The 20,336-nt window shown below is 50.0% G+C and overlaps 1 protein-coding gene across 1 annotated transcript; it reads left to right on the top strand.

The window, feature by feature from the left end:
• The first annotated feature begins 566 nt into the window (after positions 1 to 566).
• LOC123374652 (acyl-CoA desaturase-like) lies at positions 567 to 20,100 on the top strand. The gene is made up of 6 exons (XM_045024838.1): positions 567 to 723; positions 7,473 to 7,752; positions 11,582 to 11,712; positions 13,225 to 13,430; positions 14,805 to 15,037; positions 16,968 to 20,100. Exons 1-6 carry the CDS (start codon positions 694 to 696, stop codon positions 17,162 to 17,164), a joined length of 1,077 nt encoding a protein of 358 aa, XP_044880773.1. The 5' UTR covers positions 567 to 693; the 3' UTR covers positions 17,165 to 20,100.
• Positions 20,101 to 20,336: the final 236 nt, after the last annotated feature.

The raw sequence follows: 20,336 nt of genomic DNA, 5'->3' as shown, positions 1-20,336 counted from the left end.
CCACATGTCCTCCAGCCAGAAGGCTGCCTCCAAACTTTTTATAATTTCATCTGAATAAGAGAAAGAATTTCAACTTTTGTCCATGTTAAGCAAATAATCCAGGTTTAATATCTCATTGCTCAACCATTTATCATGAACTCATATGGAACTCCTGACCCCAAATTCACCTCAGCCATGACAAAAATCAATAGGGCTGTATATAAGAGGGATTTTCAGAACAGTATGTAAGAGCAGGATCAAGATAATTATTGTGAGGCTGCAGGTGATTTGCTCACCGGGAGGTGGGCGGGCGGACAGCTGAAGGCCCCTCCCGCAGCCTCAGGCGAGGAGCGACTCTGCAGGTGCGAAGGCATCACGAGCAATTCTCTAGCCGCCTCCTTAGGAGCAAGCTGCAAGGCTGGATGCTGATCTGTTAATGTCATAGGAAAACAACGGCCCTAATACACGCTGCGGGGGTGGTTGCAAGCCCAGGGCACAGAGAGCTGAAAATTCTCAGGCTGGGGAGCCGGAGCCAGCCAAGCCAAGGCAGGGAGACACAGCCCTATTCATTTCCCTGGGAGGGGCCCGGATCACGCCCCCCGTGTCAGCCCCGGGGGCGGTGCAGCGCAGCGCCGCAGAACGCATCTGTCGGCGCGGCTCCTGCAGAGGCGATCAGAGCGCGCTGCGAGCAAACCCAGACAGGTTTCCCTTCGGATGGCTGCGCGTTTGCTTCGGGAGGAGAAGGTAAGCTCGGCTGTGGCGTCTCTCCGCAGCCCCGGGCAGGTCACCTCAGTAGCCGAGGTGTGTGCAAACGCGTGTGTGAAGGGGGCACGGCGGGCTGGTAGCGCCGCCTGGCACTGCAGGTGCTGCTCACGCCCTATTTTCAATTGCTTTGAACTTTGCCAGGCGGTGACCGCTTGGGCTGAAATCTCCCGTGCCAGAGGGCTGGCTCGGGCTGAACCTTTCGGGGAAATTTCAGCCAAAATGGCCCAGCTGTTTGTGAGAACGAGCCCTGGGCAAGCCAGGCTGTTTGCCCGGGTACCAGCTCCCTAGCCGGGCTGGGAGCAGCGATTGGGATGGGGGCGCCTCTGTGTCGGGGATGGGCCTTTCCTCCAGCTCCCTGAAAATTCCCCCCCCCCCCAATCTGACCCAGTTAGAAGGAGGTGCTGAAAAAAACTGCAGTTAGCACATACTGGGGAGAGACTACGCAGCTCTATTTCCAGGGGATGCCTGCACTGGGCATGCTCCGGGCGGGGCGGGGCCAGTGTCGGGCTTTTGCTCTTGCAGTTTCCGGCTCGGCTGCCCGGGGCCGGGGCCAGGAGCAGAGGGCCTGGCTCTCCTGTGCTCTCGGGGACCCTTCTGCTGGCCCCAGCTCCAGGCGGTGTGGAGGAGGCAGCTGCCTGATTCCAAAGCAGAGCGTACAAGAGGATGGGGGTGGGAGGGGGCTGGAACTGGCTGTGCTAGGAACCGGGAGCTGGAAGCAGAGGCTATTGGGACTGTTTCAGCAAAAAGACTGGGACTGGGGGCTAGCCGGCCGGGGTGGGGGCAGAAACTGAAATCAGACGAGGGACTGGTGGAGACCGGGGCTGGCTGGGCAGGGAGGCTGGAACTGGGAGCCAGTGGGGTTAGGAGAACGAGGGAGGGAGACAGACCTGATAAGGAGCTAGGGTGCACAAGGAGAACCGGGACTGACCAAGGAGCTGATGTGGGGAGGCGAAGGGGTGCACTGAGATTGGACATGGAGCCCAGGGAAGGAGACTGTGAGACCAAGGGGCCAGGAATATGGGCATGGGATGGCCCTTGGTGGGGGTGGGAGACACCGATCAGACAAGGATCTGGGAGGGAGGAATTGGAACTGGCTGGGTAAAGAGACTGGGACAGGGAGTCTAGGACTGTATGGACAAGTAGACTGGGATGAGAAGCCTGTGGAGTGGAGATTAGGACTGGCAAGGATTGAGGAGCAGGGAGGGGGCACAAAACTGGGACAGGGATAAATTGGAGAGTATGGGACAGAAGGGGTCAGCTATAGACGAAAGAGGAAGAGGGGTCTGTGCTTGGCTCGCTAGAGCACACCCCTTTCCAGAGCCTGGAATGGAACCCAGGGTCCCTGAGTCTCATCATTCTTCTGTGGTCAGCAAATATCTCTGGAAGCCACTGACTATGGGTGTGTTCCATTCTCCCCTCTAGTGCTGGTCCATGTAGAGGATGTCAACCTACTACTGCTATCGGCTCATTAGCTCAGGTGACAGGTCTGCATGGTGGATCTAAAGGTTCCAGTGTTGCTGATGTGGGTGTCACTAGGATGTCACATGATGGAAATTCTGATTATTTTTTTCAGTTTGCTTTTTAAAAAACCTGTGAAATTGCAACCTTAATGCTGTTCTTTTAATGTAGTAGTTGTGTGTAAAGTCAAGCATGCAAAAGTTAGGAAATACCAGGACGAAGGTTCCCTGTGCAACTAGAAGAGAGGATGGAGGGAAGAGTCAGAGCCCCTTGCTTGAAAGCAAAGAAGACAGATCTCCAACCCCACAGCTGTCTGGATCCACTTAAAGCGACAGGATACTTTTGGGACAGGCTCTTCCTTGTACAGGGGAACGTGTTTAATTCCAAATGGCCATGGGAGTAGGCAGGGTGTGTAGGGTATGTCCGAGTGAGGCTCTCAGCTGCTCCAGTCACTGCAGGAAGGTATTCCTGAGCCTCTGGATTCTGCCCCAGGAAAGGGAGGAGTTGATGGTCATGTAAGTTGCATGGTCTGATTTTTAATGCCTCCCTCAAGAAATTGCATCACAATGGCCCCAGTGGGCCAGCTTCTATTGCCCTGCCACCAAAGAGACAAAATAACCTTCACAGCTACAGCACTCGGGCGCCCTTGGTATCTCCAAAGATATTGGGCTGGAACCTGCCATTGTAATTGGGTAGTGGCCCTATACCCAGTTTGCATGAGTAGAAATGATTGTGCTTGGTGAAGAGCAGTGGAGGCCCATTGGGGCTGATTCTCAGGAGTGTGGAGCAGCCACAACTCATGTTGGCTGTGAACATGCCTGGCTGAGAGGAGGATGTTACTCCAGATTTAATTAAAAGATCCTGCCTAGTGAAGTCACTTGTGTGTGATTCTTTCATCATGCACGTGTGATCTGGTATTTCTGCTAGTACAGGGGGTAGAGCATGTGAAGAATGAATGTTGTGTCATGGTTGCATCAGGGGAACTGGGAGCCAGGATTCCTAAGGTCTATTATTAACTGTGCCCCTGACTCACCGTGTGACCTCTGGCAAATTGCTTTTCCTCTCTGTGCCTTGATTTCCCTTCTCTGAATGTGGAGGATAATGATACTGACCAGCAGACAAGACGGGTGAACTCCAAGTTCTAACTGGGAGCACCCAACGCTATCCTTATCCACCGCACTCCTCACCCTCAAAGCACTTATTCAAAGATTCCAAGTCCAGAAGGTTTAGGTTGAACATTAGGAAAAACTTTCTGTCAGGGTGGTTAAACACTGGAACAAACTGCCTAGAGAGGTTGTGGCATCTCCATCGCTGGCGATTTTTAAGAGCAGGTTGGACAAACACTTGTCAGGGATGGTCTAGAATAATACTTAGTTCTGCCATGAGTGCAGGGGACTGGACTAGATGACCTCTCCAGGTCCATTCCAGTTCTATGATTCTATGAGTTTGTGATTGTGAATTGTTGGCCCCAGAACTGGACACGGGATTCCAGCAGTAGTCCCACCAGGGCCAAATACAAAGGTAAATTAAAGTCTCTGCTCCTACTCAAGATTCTCCTCTTTATGCATCCCAGGATTACATTAGCTCTTTTGGCCATAGCGTCCCACTGGGAGCTCACGCTCAGCTGACTCTCCACCACGCCCCAAAATCTTTTTCAGAGTCACTGCTTCCCTGGATAGAGTCCCCCATCCTGTAATTATGGCCTCTATTCTTTGTTCCCAGATGTATACGTTTAGCCATATTAAAATGCATATTGTTTGCTTACGCCCAGTTTACCAAGTGACCCAGATCGCTCTGAATCAGTGACCTTTTCTCTTTATTTACCTCTCCCCCCATTTTTGTGTCATCTGCAGACTTTATCAGTGATGATTTTATGTTTTCTTCCAGGTGATTGATAAAAATGTTAAATAGCATAGGATCAAGAACTGATCCTTGCAGGACTCCACTGAAAACAGGCAGGCTCAATGATAGCTGTAAATGGGGAATCATCAGTTAGCCAGTTTTTAATCCATTTAATATGAGCCATGTTAATTTTATATTGTTTTTAATCAAAATGTTGTGCCGTACCAAATCAAATGCCTTGCAGAAGTCTAAGTATATTGCATCAAACTATTAACTTATTAACCTAACTTGTAATCGCATCAAAAAAGATATCAAGTTAGTATCATTAACACTGTTTTCCATAAACCCATGTTGTTTTGCATTAATTACATTACCCTCCTTTACTTCTTTATTAATCAAGTTCCGTATAAGCTGCTTCATTATCTTGCCCAGGGTTGATGTCAGGCTGACAGACCTCTAATCACCTGGGTCATCCCATTTACCCTTTTTAAAAATTGTCACATTAGCTTTCTTCCAGTTCTTCTGGAACTTCACTAGTGCTCCAAGACTTGTTAAAAATCAATAATAATGGTTCAGCGAGTTCTTCAGCCAGCTGTTCATAAAATTCTTAGATGCAAGTCATCTGGACTTGCTGATTTAAAAATATGTAACTTTAGTACCCTCCATTTAACATCTTCCAGGGATACTAGAGGAATGGAAAGAATGTTATCACCATATGATGAGACTAAATCATCTGTTTTTTTCCTCAAATACAGAACAGAAATATGTATTGAATACTTCTGCCTTTTTGGCATGATTATTGATAATTCTACCATTTCCATCTAGTAATCGACCAATACTATTCTCAGGATTCTTTTTGTTCCTACTATATTTAAAAAACTCCTTATTGTCCTCACTCGGTTAGCCATAGATGGCTCCTTGTGTCCTTTTGCTTCCCTTATCAATTTTCTACAATTCCTAATTTATACTCTTAAGTACCAACTTCCACTCATATATACACACACAGAGTAACTCCTCACTTAACGTTGTCCCAGTTAACATTGTTACGTTGCTGCTCAATTAGAGAACATGCTCATTTAAAGTTGCGCAATGCTCCCTTATGTTGTTTGGCAGCCACTTGCTTTGTCCACTGCTTGCAGGAAGAGCAGTCCATTGGAGCTAGCTGGTGGGGGCTTGAAACCAGGGTGGACCAGCAGCCCCCCCATCAGCTCCCTTAAGTTGTGGCAACTGCCCAGCAGGCTATCAATTGCCGGGCAGTTCAGCTGTCCCTCCCCCCACTGCTGAGTGCTACTTCTGCCCTCTGCCTTGGAGCTGCTCCTGGGAGCCTCCTGCTTGCTATGCGGGAGGGTGGGGGGACGGTGGCTAATGTCAGGGTGTCCCACTTCCCCTGCTCCTGTACCCCATCTCTATAGGGTGGGAACAGGACAGGGCTCAGGATGGAGGGAGCTTGCTGGGAGCAGTTGCTGTCTCCTCTTGCTGATCTACTTAAAGGGGCAGTGTACTTAGAGTGGGGTCTGTGTACTTAAAGAGGTAGTGTGCGTCACACACACACACACACACAGTGTGTGTCTCTGTCTCTCTCTCTGCCATGCTGTGTCTCTTCCCTCCATTCATGCTGCCTTGTAGAGTGTGAGGCTACTCTAACAACAATATGTTAACCCTTGAGGGCTCAACCGAGGGCTAGTTCATCATTTAGCAGTAAGGCATTCCCTGGGAAATATCCCACCCTCTGACTTTACCACCTCAAACAAGCTTCACAATCATCATTGCTATGTACAGTATTAAATTGTTTATAACCTAACCCCCCTATTTACATTAATTCTTATGGGGAAATTGGATTCGCTTAACATCTTTTTGCTTAAAGTAGCAAGTTTCAGGAAGATAACTACAGTATTGGGTCAGGCCACACGGCTACAGGCGAATGTTAGAAGGCAGATATATTAGTCCCAGATTAAGTAGATAACAGGGGCAGTTCCAGAACAAGCAGGAACTTGCTGGAACCAATTAAGGCATGCAGGGTAATTAGGAGCCAATTGAGAAGAAACTGTTTGAATCAATTAGGACAGTCTGGTTAATCAGGGCACCTGAGTTTAAAAAGGACCTCATTTCAGTTTGTAGTATGCATGCAAGGAGATGGGAGCAAGAGGCACTAGGAGCTGAGAGTGGGAAGGCGTATTGCTGGAGGATTGAAGAGTATAAGCATTATCAGACACCAGGAGAAAGGCCTTGTGGTGACAATAAAGAAGGTGTTGGGAGGAGGCTATGGGGAAGTAGCTCAGGGAGTTGTAGCTGTTGTGCAGCTGTTCCAGGAGGCACTCTAGACTTCTGCAGTCCACAGGGCCCTGGGCTGGAACCTGGAGTAGAGGGCAGGCCTGGGTTCCTCCTAACTCCTGATCAGACACAGGAGGAATTGACCTGGACTGTGGGTTCTACCAGACAGGAAGGTCTCTGGGCTGTTCCCTGACCCACGTGGTGAATCTCTGAGGTGAACAAATCCGCCAATAAGCACAGAACCCACCAAGATAGAGGAGGAACTTTGTCAGAATAGATGTAGTTTTATGGTTGCCTTTACTTCCCTCTAAACCAAGCTGGTTTACTAATGTCGGCCAGTATCCCTCTCCCCACTCAATAGACAAGGAAAGTAAGGCAGCGAGAGGTGAAAAGGCACCACAAAGGGGTTGTGAGGCTTAACCCAGTAATGTCTGAACTGCCCTGAGATTCTCCATTGGAAGGGGCTGTAGAAAGGCAAAGGATTGGTATTAGGAGCAGCCCCAGGAACAAATTATGAATCTCATTCCCCCTGTTGCTGGTTTGCACAATGTAATTTATTGGTGGCTGAAAGAAACGAGCCCAGCCCAAGCTCTTAGGGACCTTTGAGTGATCGACGTAAAACACCCATTGACAAAGCCAAGGGAGGGTGATTCCCTGCGCCTTCAAGGGGATCTCTGCTGGTGTGTGTCTTAAACACCTTTTGCTCCCACTCTCCATGCCCCCCAAAGCCCCAGGGCTGAGATCCACCCTTGTGCAGGGCACCACAGATCCTGAGTGGTGTCTAGGCCTCACGCTGACCCCGGGGTGAGGGGTGGATTGCACACATGAGAACAACATGGCATTGGCTGGGTGCTGCTGGGTAGACCGGAGGACCCCAGACCGAGTCCTGCTACCACTCAGAGGCTGCTTTAATGACCTTCTCTTTCCCCCCCCACACTCCCTCTCATGGGGGCTCGGGGCTCGGATGGAGAGGCACTGTCTGAGTGAGACAGCCAGCCCTGGCTGTGGGAGACCTGCTCCTAATGCCCCTCCGTCCTAGGAGATGGGTGTGATGGTGGATCAGCAACCCAAAGCCAGCCCCTCTTGATCCTTGTGGTGGGGACCAGATTGTAACCATCACAATGTTGTTTGTTTTTAATGTCCCCTCCCAACTCCAGCTCTCCAAGGATCTCCCTTCCTTCACCACCACTGCTACCACCAGGGCGACGAGGAATGGGGGAGCAGGCAAGGAGAAGGCTCTGTCCAACCAAGAGGACTTGGGAGGAGACCGGGGCATGACAGACGATATCTTTGACAAGAGCTACTGTGAGAAGGAGGGCCCCAAGCCTGCCAGGAGATACGTCTGGAGGAACATTGTCCTCATGAGCCTGCTGCATTTAGGGGCCTTGTACGGGTTGTGGCTGATACCTGCAGCAAAGCCTGTCACCTTGGTATGGGGTAAGCAGAGGCTGTGACAGATTAGGGAATATGTGTGTGTTAATTATGAATTCTATTTGTGTGTAATTGTTACCATCACTGTGGATTTGATTATAGAATCATAAAATGTAGGGCTGGAAGGAATCCCGAGATGTCATCTAGCACAGCCCCTCTCTCTTCCTCCTCTCCTCCCCCTCCCCCCCCCCGCTCTCCGCCCCCCGGACTGAGGCAGGAGCAAGTAAACCTAGACCAGTCCTGACAAGTGTTTGTCAAGCTGGCTCTTAAAAGACTGCAGTGACTGGGATTCCACGATCTCCACTGATGATTTATTCCAGTATTTAACTATCCTTACAGTTTTTCCTAACATCTAACCTAAATCTCCCTTGCTGCAGATTAAGCCCATTACTACTTGTCCTGCCTTCAGTGGACGTGGAAAAAATTGATCACCATCCTTTTTTCTCCAAGTCTTTAACATATTGGAAGACTGTTATCAGGTCACCTTGAGTCTTAGTTTTTTTTTTAAGACTAAACATGCCCCTTTTTTTAACCTTTCCTTACAGGTCACTTTTTCTAAAACTTTTTTATTATTTTTGTTGCTCTTCTCTGGACTTTCTGCAATTTGTCCACATCTTTTTTTAAAGTGTGGCACCAAAAACTGGCCACAATACTTCAGCTGAGGCCTCACCAGAGCCAGGTAGAGCGAGACAATTACCTCCTGTGTCCTACATACCACACTCCTGTTAATACGCCCCAGAAAGACATTTACCTTTTTCGCAACAGCATCGCATTGTTGACTTCTATTCAATTTGTGATGCACAATAAGCCCCAGATCCGTATCAGCAGTATGACTACCACGCCAGTTATTCCCCATGTCGTAGTATATGTCGTAGTTTGTTCTTGAAAAATCCATGTTGGTTATTACTTATCACCCTGTTAGCCTGTGGGTGCTTGCATGTTGAATAACTTATTCCATTATCTTTCCAGATATCCAAGTTAGGCTGACTGGTCTATAATTCCCTGGGTCCTCTTTGTTCCCTTTTTTTATAGATAGGTACTCTGTGTGCCCTTCTCCGTTCCTCTGGGACCTCACCCATCCTCCAGGGGTTCTTAATGGCTCTGAGATTGGTTCAACTAGTTCCTTAAGTGCCCTAGAGTGAATTTCATCAGGCCCTGCCAACATGACTACATCTAGCTTATCCAAATATTCTTTAACCTGTTCTTTCCCTATTCTGGCTTGTGTTCCTTTTTCTTCATTATTAATATTGATTGTGTTAAACATCTGGTCACAATTAACCTTTTTACTGAACACTGAGACAGAACAGGTATTAACCACCTTGGCCTTCCTGGTGCTGTCCATTTTAACTGTCCGGCCGCACTAATAGTGGACCTACACTTCCCTTCCTCTTTCTCTTGTTCGTAGAACCTCTGCTTATTGCCTTTTATGTCCCTTGCTAGCTGTAGCAGTGTCTTAGCCTTTCAGATTTTGGTCCTGACATGCTGGTGCTGTCCTTTTGTGCCCCTCCTGAGCAATTTGTCCGTGTTTCTACTTTTTGTAGGATTCTATTTTGATTTTTCAGGTCACTGAAGAGCTCCCGATGCAGCCATATTGGCCTCTTAGTATTCTTCCTCTCTTTTCCACTGGTCACAAGCTCCTGAAGGACAGAACTACTGGTGCAGAACCAAGTCGGATCTGTTGCACGGCCGATGGACAGGGTGCTGTAACCCCAGGCCCGGTCTAAGAATGGGGGAATTGTATGATTCCACCCCGGGAAAGGTGAAGGCCTGAGGTGGTGCTCTCAGGCCAGGAAGAGGTCAGAGCATGCAGCCAGCCCGGTAAATGTGACTTATTGGGGGAAGCCTGGTGGGATGATTGTGACAGTGGTGAATTTCCAATAAGTGACAACAGCAGTAAAAACAAGTATTATAGAAGGAAAAAGCAAGAGAAAAAGGGGCTTGTGTTCTGGTGGGGAAGAGAGTAGGGAAGGGAAGAATGAGTTCTGAACGGCTCGGGACAGATCAGTTAATCAAGTTGCGCAAAGAGAGGAAACTAAACTCAAAAGAGCTAGAAAGGTCAGAGCTGGTGTCTTTGCTGTATGACGATGACTGGAGGCAGAATGGGGCACCAGCACCAGCCCAGGACCTAGACGAGGGTTCCTGTTCTCTTGCAGCCCAGAATGGCCCAACTCTCAAATCAACAGCGGCAGGGGTGGAGGAGGTGCAGCTGGAGGAGGAGAAGCTGCAGCTTGAGAGAGAAAAGCTGCCCTTGGAGGCCAAGCAGCTTGCTGACTGGTATCAGGCCAGAGCAGAGCAGGAGAAGCAGCACCAGCATGAGCAGGCGGAACAAGAACCACAGAGAGAGCACGAACTGGACCTTGCACAAGTGAGGAGCCAGGGACCGAGGGATCCAGTAAGTGGGGCTAGTACCAGGAATGCCAGCTCTGCAGGGGGCATAGCTGCTGAAATGCTTTCCCGGTTTAAGGGGGTGGGGATATCAATGCCTGTCTCTTGTGACTTGAATCTAGGCCCCCCCCGAAAGATTGGCATAGAGGCCTCCAGCAAAAGAGATGTTGCAGTCTCTGGGGATCATGATCAAATTATAGGCGTCTTGCTCCTTACATTTCAGCTGGCTCCCAGGCTTATGGGTCAGGCCCTACCAAATTCATGGCCATGAAAAATGTGTCATAGACTGTGAAATCTGGTCTTTTGTGTGCTTTTACTCTATACTATACAGATGTCATGGCGGGACATGAGCATTTCTCAAACTGGGGATCCTGACCCAAGAGAGGGTTGCGGGGAGGGGGATTTGCAAGGTTATTTTAGGGGGGTCATGGTATTGCCACTTTTATTTCTGCGCTGCCTTCAGAGCTGGGTAGCTGAAGAGCGGCAGCTGCTGGCCAGGTGCCAAGTTCTGAAGGCAGTGCCCTGCCAGCAGCAGCACAGACGTAAGGGTGGCAATGCCATACCATTCTATCCTTACTTCTGTGCTGCTGCTGGCAGCGGCTCTGCCTTCAGAACTGGGCTCCCAGCCAACAGCTACCTCTCTCTAGCCACCCATCTCTGCAGGCAGCGCCACTGCCAGTGGCAGCGCAGAAGTAAGGCTAGAAGTACCACAACCCCCTCCCCCCCCCCAAACCTTATGACACACGTATCCCCCACAACTCCTCTTTGGGTCAGGACCCCTATAACTACAACACCGTGAAATTTCAGAAATGTAAATCATGAAATGTACTATTTTTAAAATCCTAGGACCATGAAATTGACCAAATAGGCCATGAATTTGGTAGGGCCCTACTTATGGGAAAATATTTTAGAAGGAAAAAGGGGATGACATATATATGGAGGTGGCAGCTAGCTGGGGGAACCTCTGCAAGTGGGCAAAGGTTGGGGGGCCTTGCTGCCTTAGATGAGCTGTATGAGAGATGTAGGTTGGAACAGTTTTATGATCTGTGTCCCCGTGACCTTAAAATGTGCTTAAGAATCAGAAGCCTTGAAGACGTGCATCAACTTCTTGTTGCTTTAAGTCCTTTTTCTCTCATGTTGTGCTTTGTTCCTGCTGCTAAGATTAAACCATACAAAGGCTAAACAACACTTTGGTTTAAGAAGGCTGTCTGGTCACTGTGTTCACCACTGGACACAGCTCCCGAAGGAAAGAATCGCAGGTCTGCCCAGTCGGACCTGCTGGGTAAGCATGGTTAATCCACAGAGTACTGTAGCCCAGAACCTGGTCTGAGGGTGGGGGAATCCCAGGATTCCATCCCAGAAGAGGTAAGGGCACGAGGCCTAGTGTCCGAGGGGGTGAACTCCGACCTGTCTGAGGTGCAGTTGTGACACCACCTCTTCTTGTGACCAGGGTTCCTGTGTTTCCTGCTGAGTGCTCTGGGGATAACAGCGGGAGCACATCGCATCTGGAGCCATCGGTCCTACAAAGCCAGCTTGCCCCTCAGGATCTTTCTGGCCATAGCCAACTCCATGGCTTTTCAGGTAGGAATCCTTTTTGCCTCTTCCCACGTTCCTCAGCCTTGAAGGAAAGCAGCGAGACCCCAGCTGCAGCCACACATGCAACAGAGAAGCAGGGGAAAGTCACATTCCATTATTCTACCATGTCTCCTGTAGAAACATTTCCCTCAGAGCTGCATCTCCTCAGCTGTGCTTGAGTCTACATTTTCCATGGGAGGGGGAGACTCAGTGTTGCTGGGGTGGGGGAGGGGTATTGGGAGTGCACCCATGCAACTCTGCATGCAGCCCCGTGTGTGCTGACTTCAGGAGACGCTGAGGATACTTGGCACCTCCGGTGGTGGGCTGTAAAGGAGTCAGTATACCCCAGTGGTTGGAACTGAGGCCTGGCACCCGTATCCTTCTTTACCACTAACATGTTGTGTGTCCTGCAGGTAAATCACTTCCTCTCACTGCAAGAAGGATGGTCTTGTGGTTAAGGCACTAGACGGGGATGCAGGAGACCTGGGTTCAATTTTTGTCTCTGCCACAGATTCCCTGTGTGACCTTGGCAAGTCTCTATGGGCCTCACTCTTCCCATCTGTAAAACGGATGATAACGTTACTTGCCTGCCTGCAGAGTGATGGGCAGGAGAAATCCTCCATATTATTGAGATTATGTTGGTGCTCAGACTCTGCAGTGACGGGTACCATAAATGTGCCTGGATAATACCTCCATTTCCCTGCTGTAGGACGGGATGAGATTTAACCAGCTTTTCAAAAGTGCTTTGGGATTCCTGTGTGAGAGGCAATGTACATGGGAACCGTTTTCACTAGTAGTGCTGGTCAGAATAAACATTTTTAATAAAATCATGAACATTTCACCATTTTCAAAACTGGTTTTGAAATGGACTGATCTTTTGGCTTAAACGTAATCTCCTAGAGAAATGTTTATAAATAAAGGTTTTTTCTGTTTTTGAACATTTTCAAAACTGAAATTTTTCCATTTCAAAAGGAAAAAGTGTTTGTGGGTTTTTTTGTTTTTTGAGACTGTTTGACTTTAAAAAATAAATCCCACCCTGGTGCTAAGCTGAGCAATGGGAGTAATTTGCAGCGGTGGTGTAGCCATGGTAGTCCCAGGATATTAGGAAGACAAGGTGGTGAGGTAATATCTTTTACTGGACCAGCTTCTGCTGGTGAGAGAGAAGCTTTTGAGGTACACAAAGCTGAAGGTCTGAAGAAGAGTTCTGGGTAGCATGAAAGCTTGTCTCTTTCACCAGCAGAAGTTGGTCCAATAAATATGACTTCACCCACCTTGTCTCTCCAATCAGTTAGCAATGCTGCTGAGGAGGGGGCAAACCAAATCCTGGAAATGATCAATTTAAAAAAAAAAAATTTCAAAGGTGGAAGGTTCTGAGGAAAACTGAGATGTTTTGGTAGAAAAAAAATTTTTTTTTAAACTTGGCCAAATTCTGTTAAAACAAACAAATTTCAATTGAGTAATGTGGCCTAACTCTAATCCTTGCTGATCCGATGAGTCATCTAGCCATGTTCATTCCAGAATGACATCTATGAGTGGGCCCGAGATCACCGCGTCCACCACAAGTTCTCCGAGACGGACGCGGACCCTCATAACGCCACACGGGGCTTCTTCTTCTCCCACGTTGGCTGGCTGCTGGTGCGCAAACACCCCGATGTCATTGAGAAGGGCCGGAAGCTGGACATGACTGACCTGAGGGCTGACAAAGTGGTGATGTTCCAGAGGAGGTGAGCTGCATGCAGCCGGGGTAGGGGAAGAAAATAGGGTGATAGTGGTGCAAGGTGAAGGGCAGGTGTTGTGACCAATGTATCACTGGGGAACCAAAGGGGTTCTGAGGCATGGCATCTGGCTACAGGAATCTCTCACGGGGGTAATCAATAGGTGGACTGCGGCCAAATCTGGACTGCCAGACACATTTGAATTGACCACAAAATCTTTTATTCACTTATCATTATTTTTGTATCTTCTCTGGAATCTGGATCTTGACTAGACCTTGACCAAGACATTTGGACCTTGACAAAAAAATAGACTACCCCTGCTCCAGAGCAAAACTAACCACCTTGTGAGTCACCCCGGATCCTTTCTGCAGGTGACCAGCCCCAAATGAAGTCAATGGGACGGTTCAGGTGTGTTTGGAGCATTGGGGCCATTGTTTGCAAACCTGGGCAGAAATCCATGAGGAAAAAGTTCCGTCCAGCACAGCAGTGGGATATATTACATGTTTTCCTTTTTTTTTTTTTAAAAAAAAAAAAAGGGAGAGGAGGAAGTGAGGTCAGAAAAGGCAAGGGCAAGGCTGCTGCCTCGCTGGGAACATCATTGGCATAGAGGGCCCAGTGCCAACCTCTTGTGTTAAACATGTCCCGCTGCTGTGGCCTTAGCAGGGGTACAGACACACACACCAGCTGCACTTAAACTCCACCATCTGATGTCTCCCCCTGTGCAATCTCTCACTTGCTGGGATTGGGTTTTCCTCCATCTAGCCCCTCCCCCGTTGCACACACACAGCCCGGTTCCCCAGGGCAGCCGAGCACCAGGCCTCCCCCAGTGTGAGTGACAGGTTCCCTGACAGACGGAGGAGAGGAGTCTGCTGCAGCTCACAGGTAAGGAGCCAGAACTCAAGCTGCAGCAGCACATGCCCTGAGATCTGGAGGTACCTGGTTTAATCCCAGGTGCATCAGCCAAGATGGCAGCTGTCGCGCTTCCCCCCCGTACAAATGTGACCTGGCAGCAGTAATGATAAATGGAGCCCCAGGAAGCCTGGCAGCTCTGCTTCACAGCACCTGTACTCCGTTCCCAGCTCTTCTGCTGGGACCTTCTTACCCCTGCCAGCGGGGGTGTGGCTCTCGTGTGCCCAGCCTATCCCCTTTATTCTCCTGCGCCCACTTTGTCGCTGCCCTTGTTTTCCTTTTTCTCCAGCGGTAAAACCGGAGCAGAGGTGGGCTGGTTCTGTGCTGTTTTCTTTGTATAGTTAAAATTTAGCACCTCTCCCCACCCCTGGAGACTCAGCCCTGTAGATGACCTGAACTGCCCGTGCCCCTCAATGCTCGTCCATGGGATGCGCCTGCCCACTAACTCTCTCCCCGTTATCTGTTTCCTGGCAGGTTTTACAAGCTTTCTGTGGTGGCCATGTGCTTCCTGTTCCCCACCCTAGTGCCCTGGTGCTTCTGGGGGGAATCTCTCCGCAACAGCTTCTTCCTCCCTGCCATCCTGCGCTACGTGCTGGTGCTCAACGCCACCTGGCTCGTGAACAGCGCTGCACATATGTTTGGCAACCGGCCCTATGATCGAAACATCAACCCCCGGGAGAACCGCTTGGTCACATTTGGAGCCTTAGGTACGTTGGTGGCACCTTTTAATTCCAAACCATTTCACAAACTGACTGTGAATGAGACAGGCAGAGATCACTGTGCCCGCCACTGAAATGCAGCTGTGTCTGGGGAGGAACACAACAGCTGTTCGGTAGTGCATAGCAACAGCGCACGAGAGTCTGGGAGAGACGGGAAGAGGAATAACATCCATTTATAAAACTGGGACGGGGGAGATTTTAGGTGCATAATTACATGATTTACATCAGGATCTGACCCTAGGAACCCCAATATTCCTGCACTCGCATACGGGAAAGCCAGAAGCACATAGACTCCATCTGGGTGATCTTGCCCACGCACCTGCAGACCTGCGCATTCACTGGAGTGTCTCATGCTCTAGTCAGTGGGTACATAGGGCAGTGGGGTTATCTTCTCCAGTGTCCTGCATATAGCACCTCTGTATCTCACAATGAGATTTATTTGCCCTGCCTGAAGGTCTCACCGCCTGTTTGTTTTAATGACAAGTGCCCCCGCTCTTTTTTTTTTTTTTTTTTTTTTTTTTTTTTGCACCTCTCTGAAATGTTGCTTCTGAAATAGCTGGGCACACACAGCCAGAAGTGCCCAGTGGTTTCTGGGTGCTAGAATTGAGAAGCCAAGTCCTGATTTTCAGAGGTGCTGAGGACCTGGGAAAAATGAGCCCAGAATCGCCATTAGCTTTGTACTGCTTTCCTGAGCCAGATTCTCAGCTCGTGTGTATCGTAGCTCTGTGGACTTCGGCAGCACTGCACTGATTTACATGAGCTGGGGATCTGGCCCCAGACTTTCACTAGCGAAAGTCGGAGCTGCACAGTTCCCGTCTGGATCTAAGCTTCTCAGACTCTGGGGATGGAAGATGGATGGGCGGAGCCTCCAAGAAGGGCCAGGACTCACTTCAGATCTCGCCAGGAGCTCAGCCAAAGCGAGACGGCTTCTCTCTGGGAGATGGAGGAATCAGAAGCCTCACTAGGCTCTCTGAAGGGGGCCATTTTAAGGGCTTTAATAAGGGGAGGCCCAGGCACAAGCAGAAGTGCCAGAAATATCCTGAGTTTTCTCACCCAATTTGACAGCTTCAAGAGGGTCAGGTAAAGAGCTAACTGAGTTCTGGCCGGACCTGTGCTGAGATTAACTAGCCCTCACTGTTTCTCCCCTCCAGGCCACCCTGGCCTCCTCACATGCCCTTAGCACCATCCTGGTCCTCCTCCGGTGTTGGACTCAGTGCAGAGGAGACAGGGCTGGTGGGCGATGTTACACATGGGCAATTGAGGCTGAGGAGTCTAAGCTGGTGCAAATTGCACACCAAGTGTTGGAAGAGGGGAGAGCAGCAGGACAGCCAGCCACCACGGGCTGCTCAGCCCCTACTTCCCACTGCCTTTCCCCACCCACTCAGGGTGCTGCGTGCCTGGTTCTAAGCACTGTCCCTTTGTGACTGGCCGTTTGCAGGCAGGTCCCATTGACATTCTTCCCGCCTTGGCCTCTCACCGGTGCATCATCACCAGCCTGTCGATGGGGGAATGCACACGTGGCCAGTGCTGCCACCACCACCTTGTCGCACCCTGCTCAGAGCAGGGTCGATGGCCCAGTGGTAGCAGTGCTCGGGCTCACCCCACGCTGGCGCTTCCACTGTTGGAGCAGTGCCAGGGATAGACCAATGCTGGGAGACTTTCTAGAAACCCTCGTGCAGGCACAGCCTCGGCACGCAGAGCCCAGGGCCTGGGCCAGCTCCCAGCGAAGTCTGGGCTGCAAGGGGAGGAGGATCGGGGGCTGTCCCCGCCCCAAGGGGAGCACAGTCTGCATTCGGCACAGATGGCCCATTCTGGGGACATGGTGCCCGAGCCTGGGGAAGGGGCTTCTAGAGCGTGACAGTTTCAAACCCAGGTTCAGGTGCATTTACAGTGTCTTGTCCCTGCTCTACCATTCCAGGCGAAGGCTTCCACAATTACCACCACACCTTCCCCTACGATTACTCCACCAGCGAGTTCGGCTGGCACTACAACTTCACCACGGCCTTCATCGATCTCATGTGCCTCCTGGGGCTCGCCAGCGACCGCAAGAAGGTCTCCAAGGAGACCATCCTGGCTCGGAAAATTCGGACTGGTGATGGGAGCCACAATGGCTGAGGGCCCATTTCTCCCCCACATTTTATTTCCCCCCATGCAAGCTGGGCACAGGGTTTTATGTTCTATTTACTAACCATTGAATAATGCTACCAGGTTGCTTCAGATGATGATGATTTTAACCCTCCTGCACAATGTATTTTAAATGATGTATTTAAGACCTATAACTTTTGTCTCTCTAATGCTCGGCCCTCTCTCTCCTCTCTTCTTTTTTTGTTCTTTTGTCTCTCTGGCAAGATCTTTCTCTTTCCCTCTAATCCCTCCATGCTTCATTCTCTCCTTGGCAGGGAGCTGGTTGAAAGCCTGTCCAGGGCAGATCATGCCAGTGGCTGAAGAGTTGAGCCAAAGTCAGGGACTCTTTCCCTAGAAATCCCCCCTTTCCTGCCTCTGGCTCTCCTGCCCTCCCAGGGCTGCTGATTCAGGGCAGACAAAGTGGCAGCTGATGTGGCCACATCCAAGCGAATTGATCCTGTGTGTGACCAGCTAGAAAGCGGGGATGATGCTATGTCAGAGACCCAGGGGAGCCTCGTGTCTGTGCAGATGGGCTTCCTGCAGCCAATTAACAAGTACCTGATAGAAACTGACACCAAAGCAGGGGACACTGAGAGGGTTAAAGCATGAGAAAGTTACAGGGTCCCAGCCCAGTGCTCTGAGTGACCCCTTCCCAGCACAGCCCCTCTGAAGCCAGGGGGGAGAGCCACGGCTACTGGGCAGATCCAGGCTGGAGATGGGACTGAATTGTCCCACTGTGCTGGGGGCAGGAAAGCATGTTAGGGGGCCCATGATCAGCTCCCAGCCCCTTCCAAAGCAAATCAGAGATGCCTTGGGGACAGTAGCTTCCTGTTGCACATTGTGGCCATTCCCTCTGCTATCGGTGAGGAGGACACAACTCCCAGTGGGAAGCACTGGTGCAGCCATTGCCGATCATTCGGGGTATTGGCTAAAGCATCTTGCTCGTGTTGCTGATGGTGGCCATTCCCATAACTCCCCCCAACACACGGTGCTAGAGCAGGGTGCTGGCGCCTGGGCCGTGTGTAATTCATCCCCTGCAGACAGGTCCTTCGCTCCGGCGAGGGGGTCCGCTGCACAGCGCCTGGGCATGGAAGGTGCCTGTTTCACTCCTTGGCAGCACTGACAGTGAAGGCTAATGCCAGGCGGACTGCACTGTCTGAGGCCTCAAGACATTGGGGGAAGGGTTAAAACCCTTGTGCGTTTCACCCCATAGCACTTGCAGATGCCACGGACGGGCTTGGTGGGATGAGGCCCCATTCCCATCAGCCACTTGCCAGACAGTCCTGGGTGAAAGCTAGCGAGGTGCCCAGGCTGCTGGATCCTGGGGCAGAGCTGGGAAAAGCTGGGCTGGGGTGGAGGAATGATGCTGAGATGCTCCTTCCCCCACCCCAGCTGTGCTGCGTATCCTCAAGGGCAGGCTCCAGCCTTCCCATGCAGGCCAAGGTGAGCACAGCACTGCTGATGTCTTCCTGTGGTCACAGAGCTCTTGGTGTCAGCCAAGAAGTTGTTCCTGTGCTTTGCCGTGACCAGAACTGTCCAGCTTTGCAGCCCAGCAGAGCAGCCTGCCCTCTGACTGAGCTAGTGAGATGAACAGGCTCAGGAGCGGGCCACCCGCATATAATCCAGTCGGGAAGCTTTTAATTCCTGGGCTCTAAACCCGGGAGGTGGATGGCTGGGTGGGATTCCCCATGGCTGAGATTTATACCTGCTCAGAGGGTGGCTGTGGATAGTTTTATCCAACTGGATACAAAGAAACTTGCATGTCATAATCCTGGGCCAGAGCCATCCCTGGTCCAAACCCCACTGACTGGAGTCTACACCCTGGGTGAATTTGACCTCCCCCAATAGTTCTTCCCTCACCTCGTGATCCGGACATGTTGAGTCGTGTATCTGAAGAGTAGATTGCATCACACAACATGCTACGGCATCCACCATCCTCTCAGGAGAAAAGCAAGGGGTTGATTCGGGCATTGCCTCTGAATCCCAAGAGTACTGATCACATCCAAAAATCCTGACGCAGTGGGGAAGCAGAGTGGAAGTAGCCAAACAGCGCCGGTGTTTGCCCAGTCACTGTTGGTAGATTGGCATACATCTCTGACTGCCTTAAGTCTATAATACACATAGGAGTATTGACAGCTATTTGCAGGATGTTTTTCTTTCCATGATGAATTATGGAAATTTGATTTAATTAACTACCACCATCAAATTGTGGGTGCAGGTGATTTTTGAATGTATTGAGTTAGAATTTGTTAGATTAAGGAACAGATGCATCATTTTAAATAGAACCTTGTTTGCTTTGTATTTCTTTCTTTGGTGGCATGTTTGTATCCTAAGTGTGTTCTCTGTGAGTTTAGCTAAAGTGAATCGGAGTGAGAGGTGGACGTAGACAAAGCACCAGCATGTCTAGTGGCTAGAGCACCAGGCCTCCTGAGCTCTATTGCCAGCTTTGCCACTGACTCAGTGAGAGATCTAGGGCAAGTCAGTTAACTTCTCCATGCCTCAGTTTCCCTCTCTGTAAAATAGGGATAGCACCCTACCTCACAGGGGTGTTGTGAGGCATAATTAATACTTGTAAAGTGAGAACAAGGTGTGGAAGGCGCAATATACATGCTAGTGGTGGCAATGGTAGTAAATGACTGGATTGCAAACAGTGTTCTCAGCCCCTCTGGTATCCTGGAGACGGGACGTGCAAGTGTTGGATAAGAAGTGAAGGATTGGAAGGTTGAATCTGTGCATCGTCTAAGCTCTGTTGCTATTGAAATGTGAGTGGGATACAACTTTCCTGGTTCGGTTTCTGCATTCTAAGATCTCCGTGTTTTGTCTACTGAAAAACTTTGAAATAATTTCTACTAATTTGGAATCAGGCGACTGGTTGTGCTGATCTGAACTGGTATTTGTTCATAATAAAAGTTTACTTTAAAACTTGACTGCCTGACTACAAAGGGCTGGGCGGGTTGGAGCCATCAGAGGTTGCTGTTACTGCAGATATTTCCTCCTATGAGGGTTCAGGGGAAAGGGAACCTGTCTCTTTAAATGTGATTTGAGCTGGTTTGAGTAGTGCTCACTCTGGCTTTGCCAGAATTAAATTCCCTTTCTTTATCAGAGGCACGCCTTCCATTTAGAGGGACATTTTTTGCCTGCATGTTCTGTAATACTTACAATT

The sequence above is a fragment of the Mauremys mutica genome, chromosome 7 (genome assembly GCF_020497125.1).
Source record: "Mauremys mutica isolate MM-2020 ecotype Southern chromosome 7, ASM2049712v1, whole genome shotgun sequence".
NCBI classification, from domain to species: Eukaryota; Metazoa; Chordata; order Testudines; family Geoemydidae; genus Mauremys; species Mauremys mutica.
Note: the sequence above shows the minus strand (reverse complement) of the source record. Positions and strands in the feature narration are given on the sequence as shown.

Bases quoted from the DNA above. Each gene is read 5' to 3' on its own strand.
- LOC123374652 (XM_045024838.1), top strand. From the start codon at position 694: ATGGCTGCGCGTTTGCTTCGGGAGGAGAAG. The intron at 13,431-14,804 runs GTGAGCTGCATG...GTTTCCTGGCAG, and splicing joins GTGGTGATGTTCCAGAGGAG to GTTTTACAAGCTTTCTGTGG. The intron at 15,038-16,967 runs GTACGTTGGTGG...CTACCATTCCAG, and splicing joins GGTCACATTTGGAGCCTTAG to GCGAAGGCTTCCACAATTAC.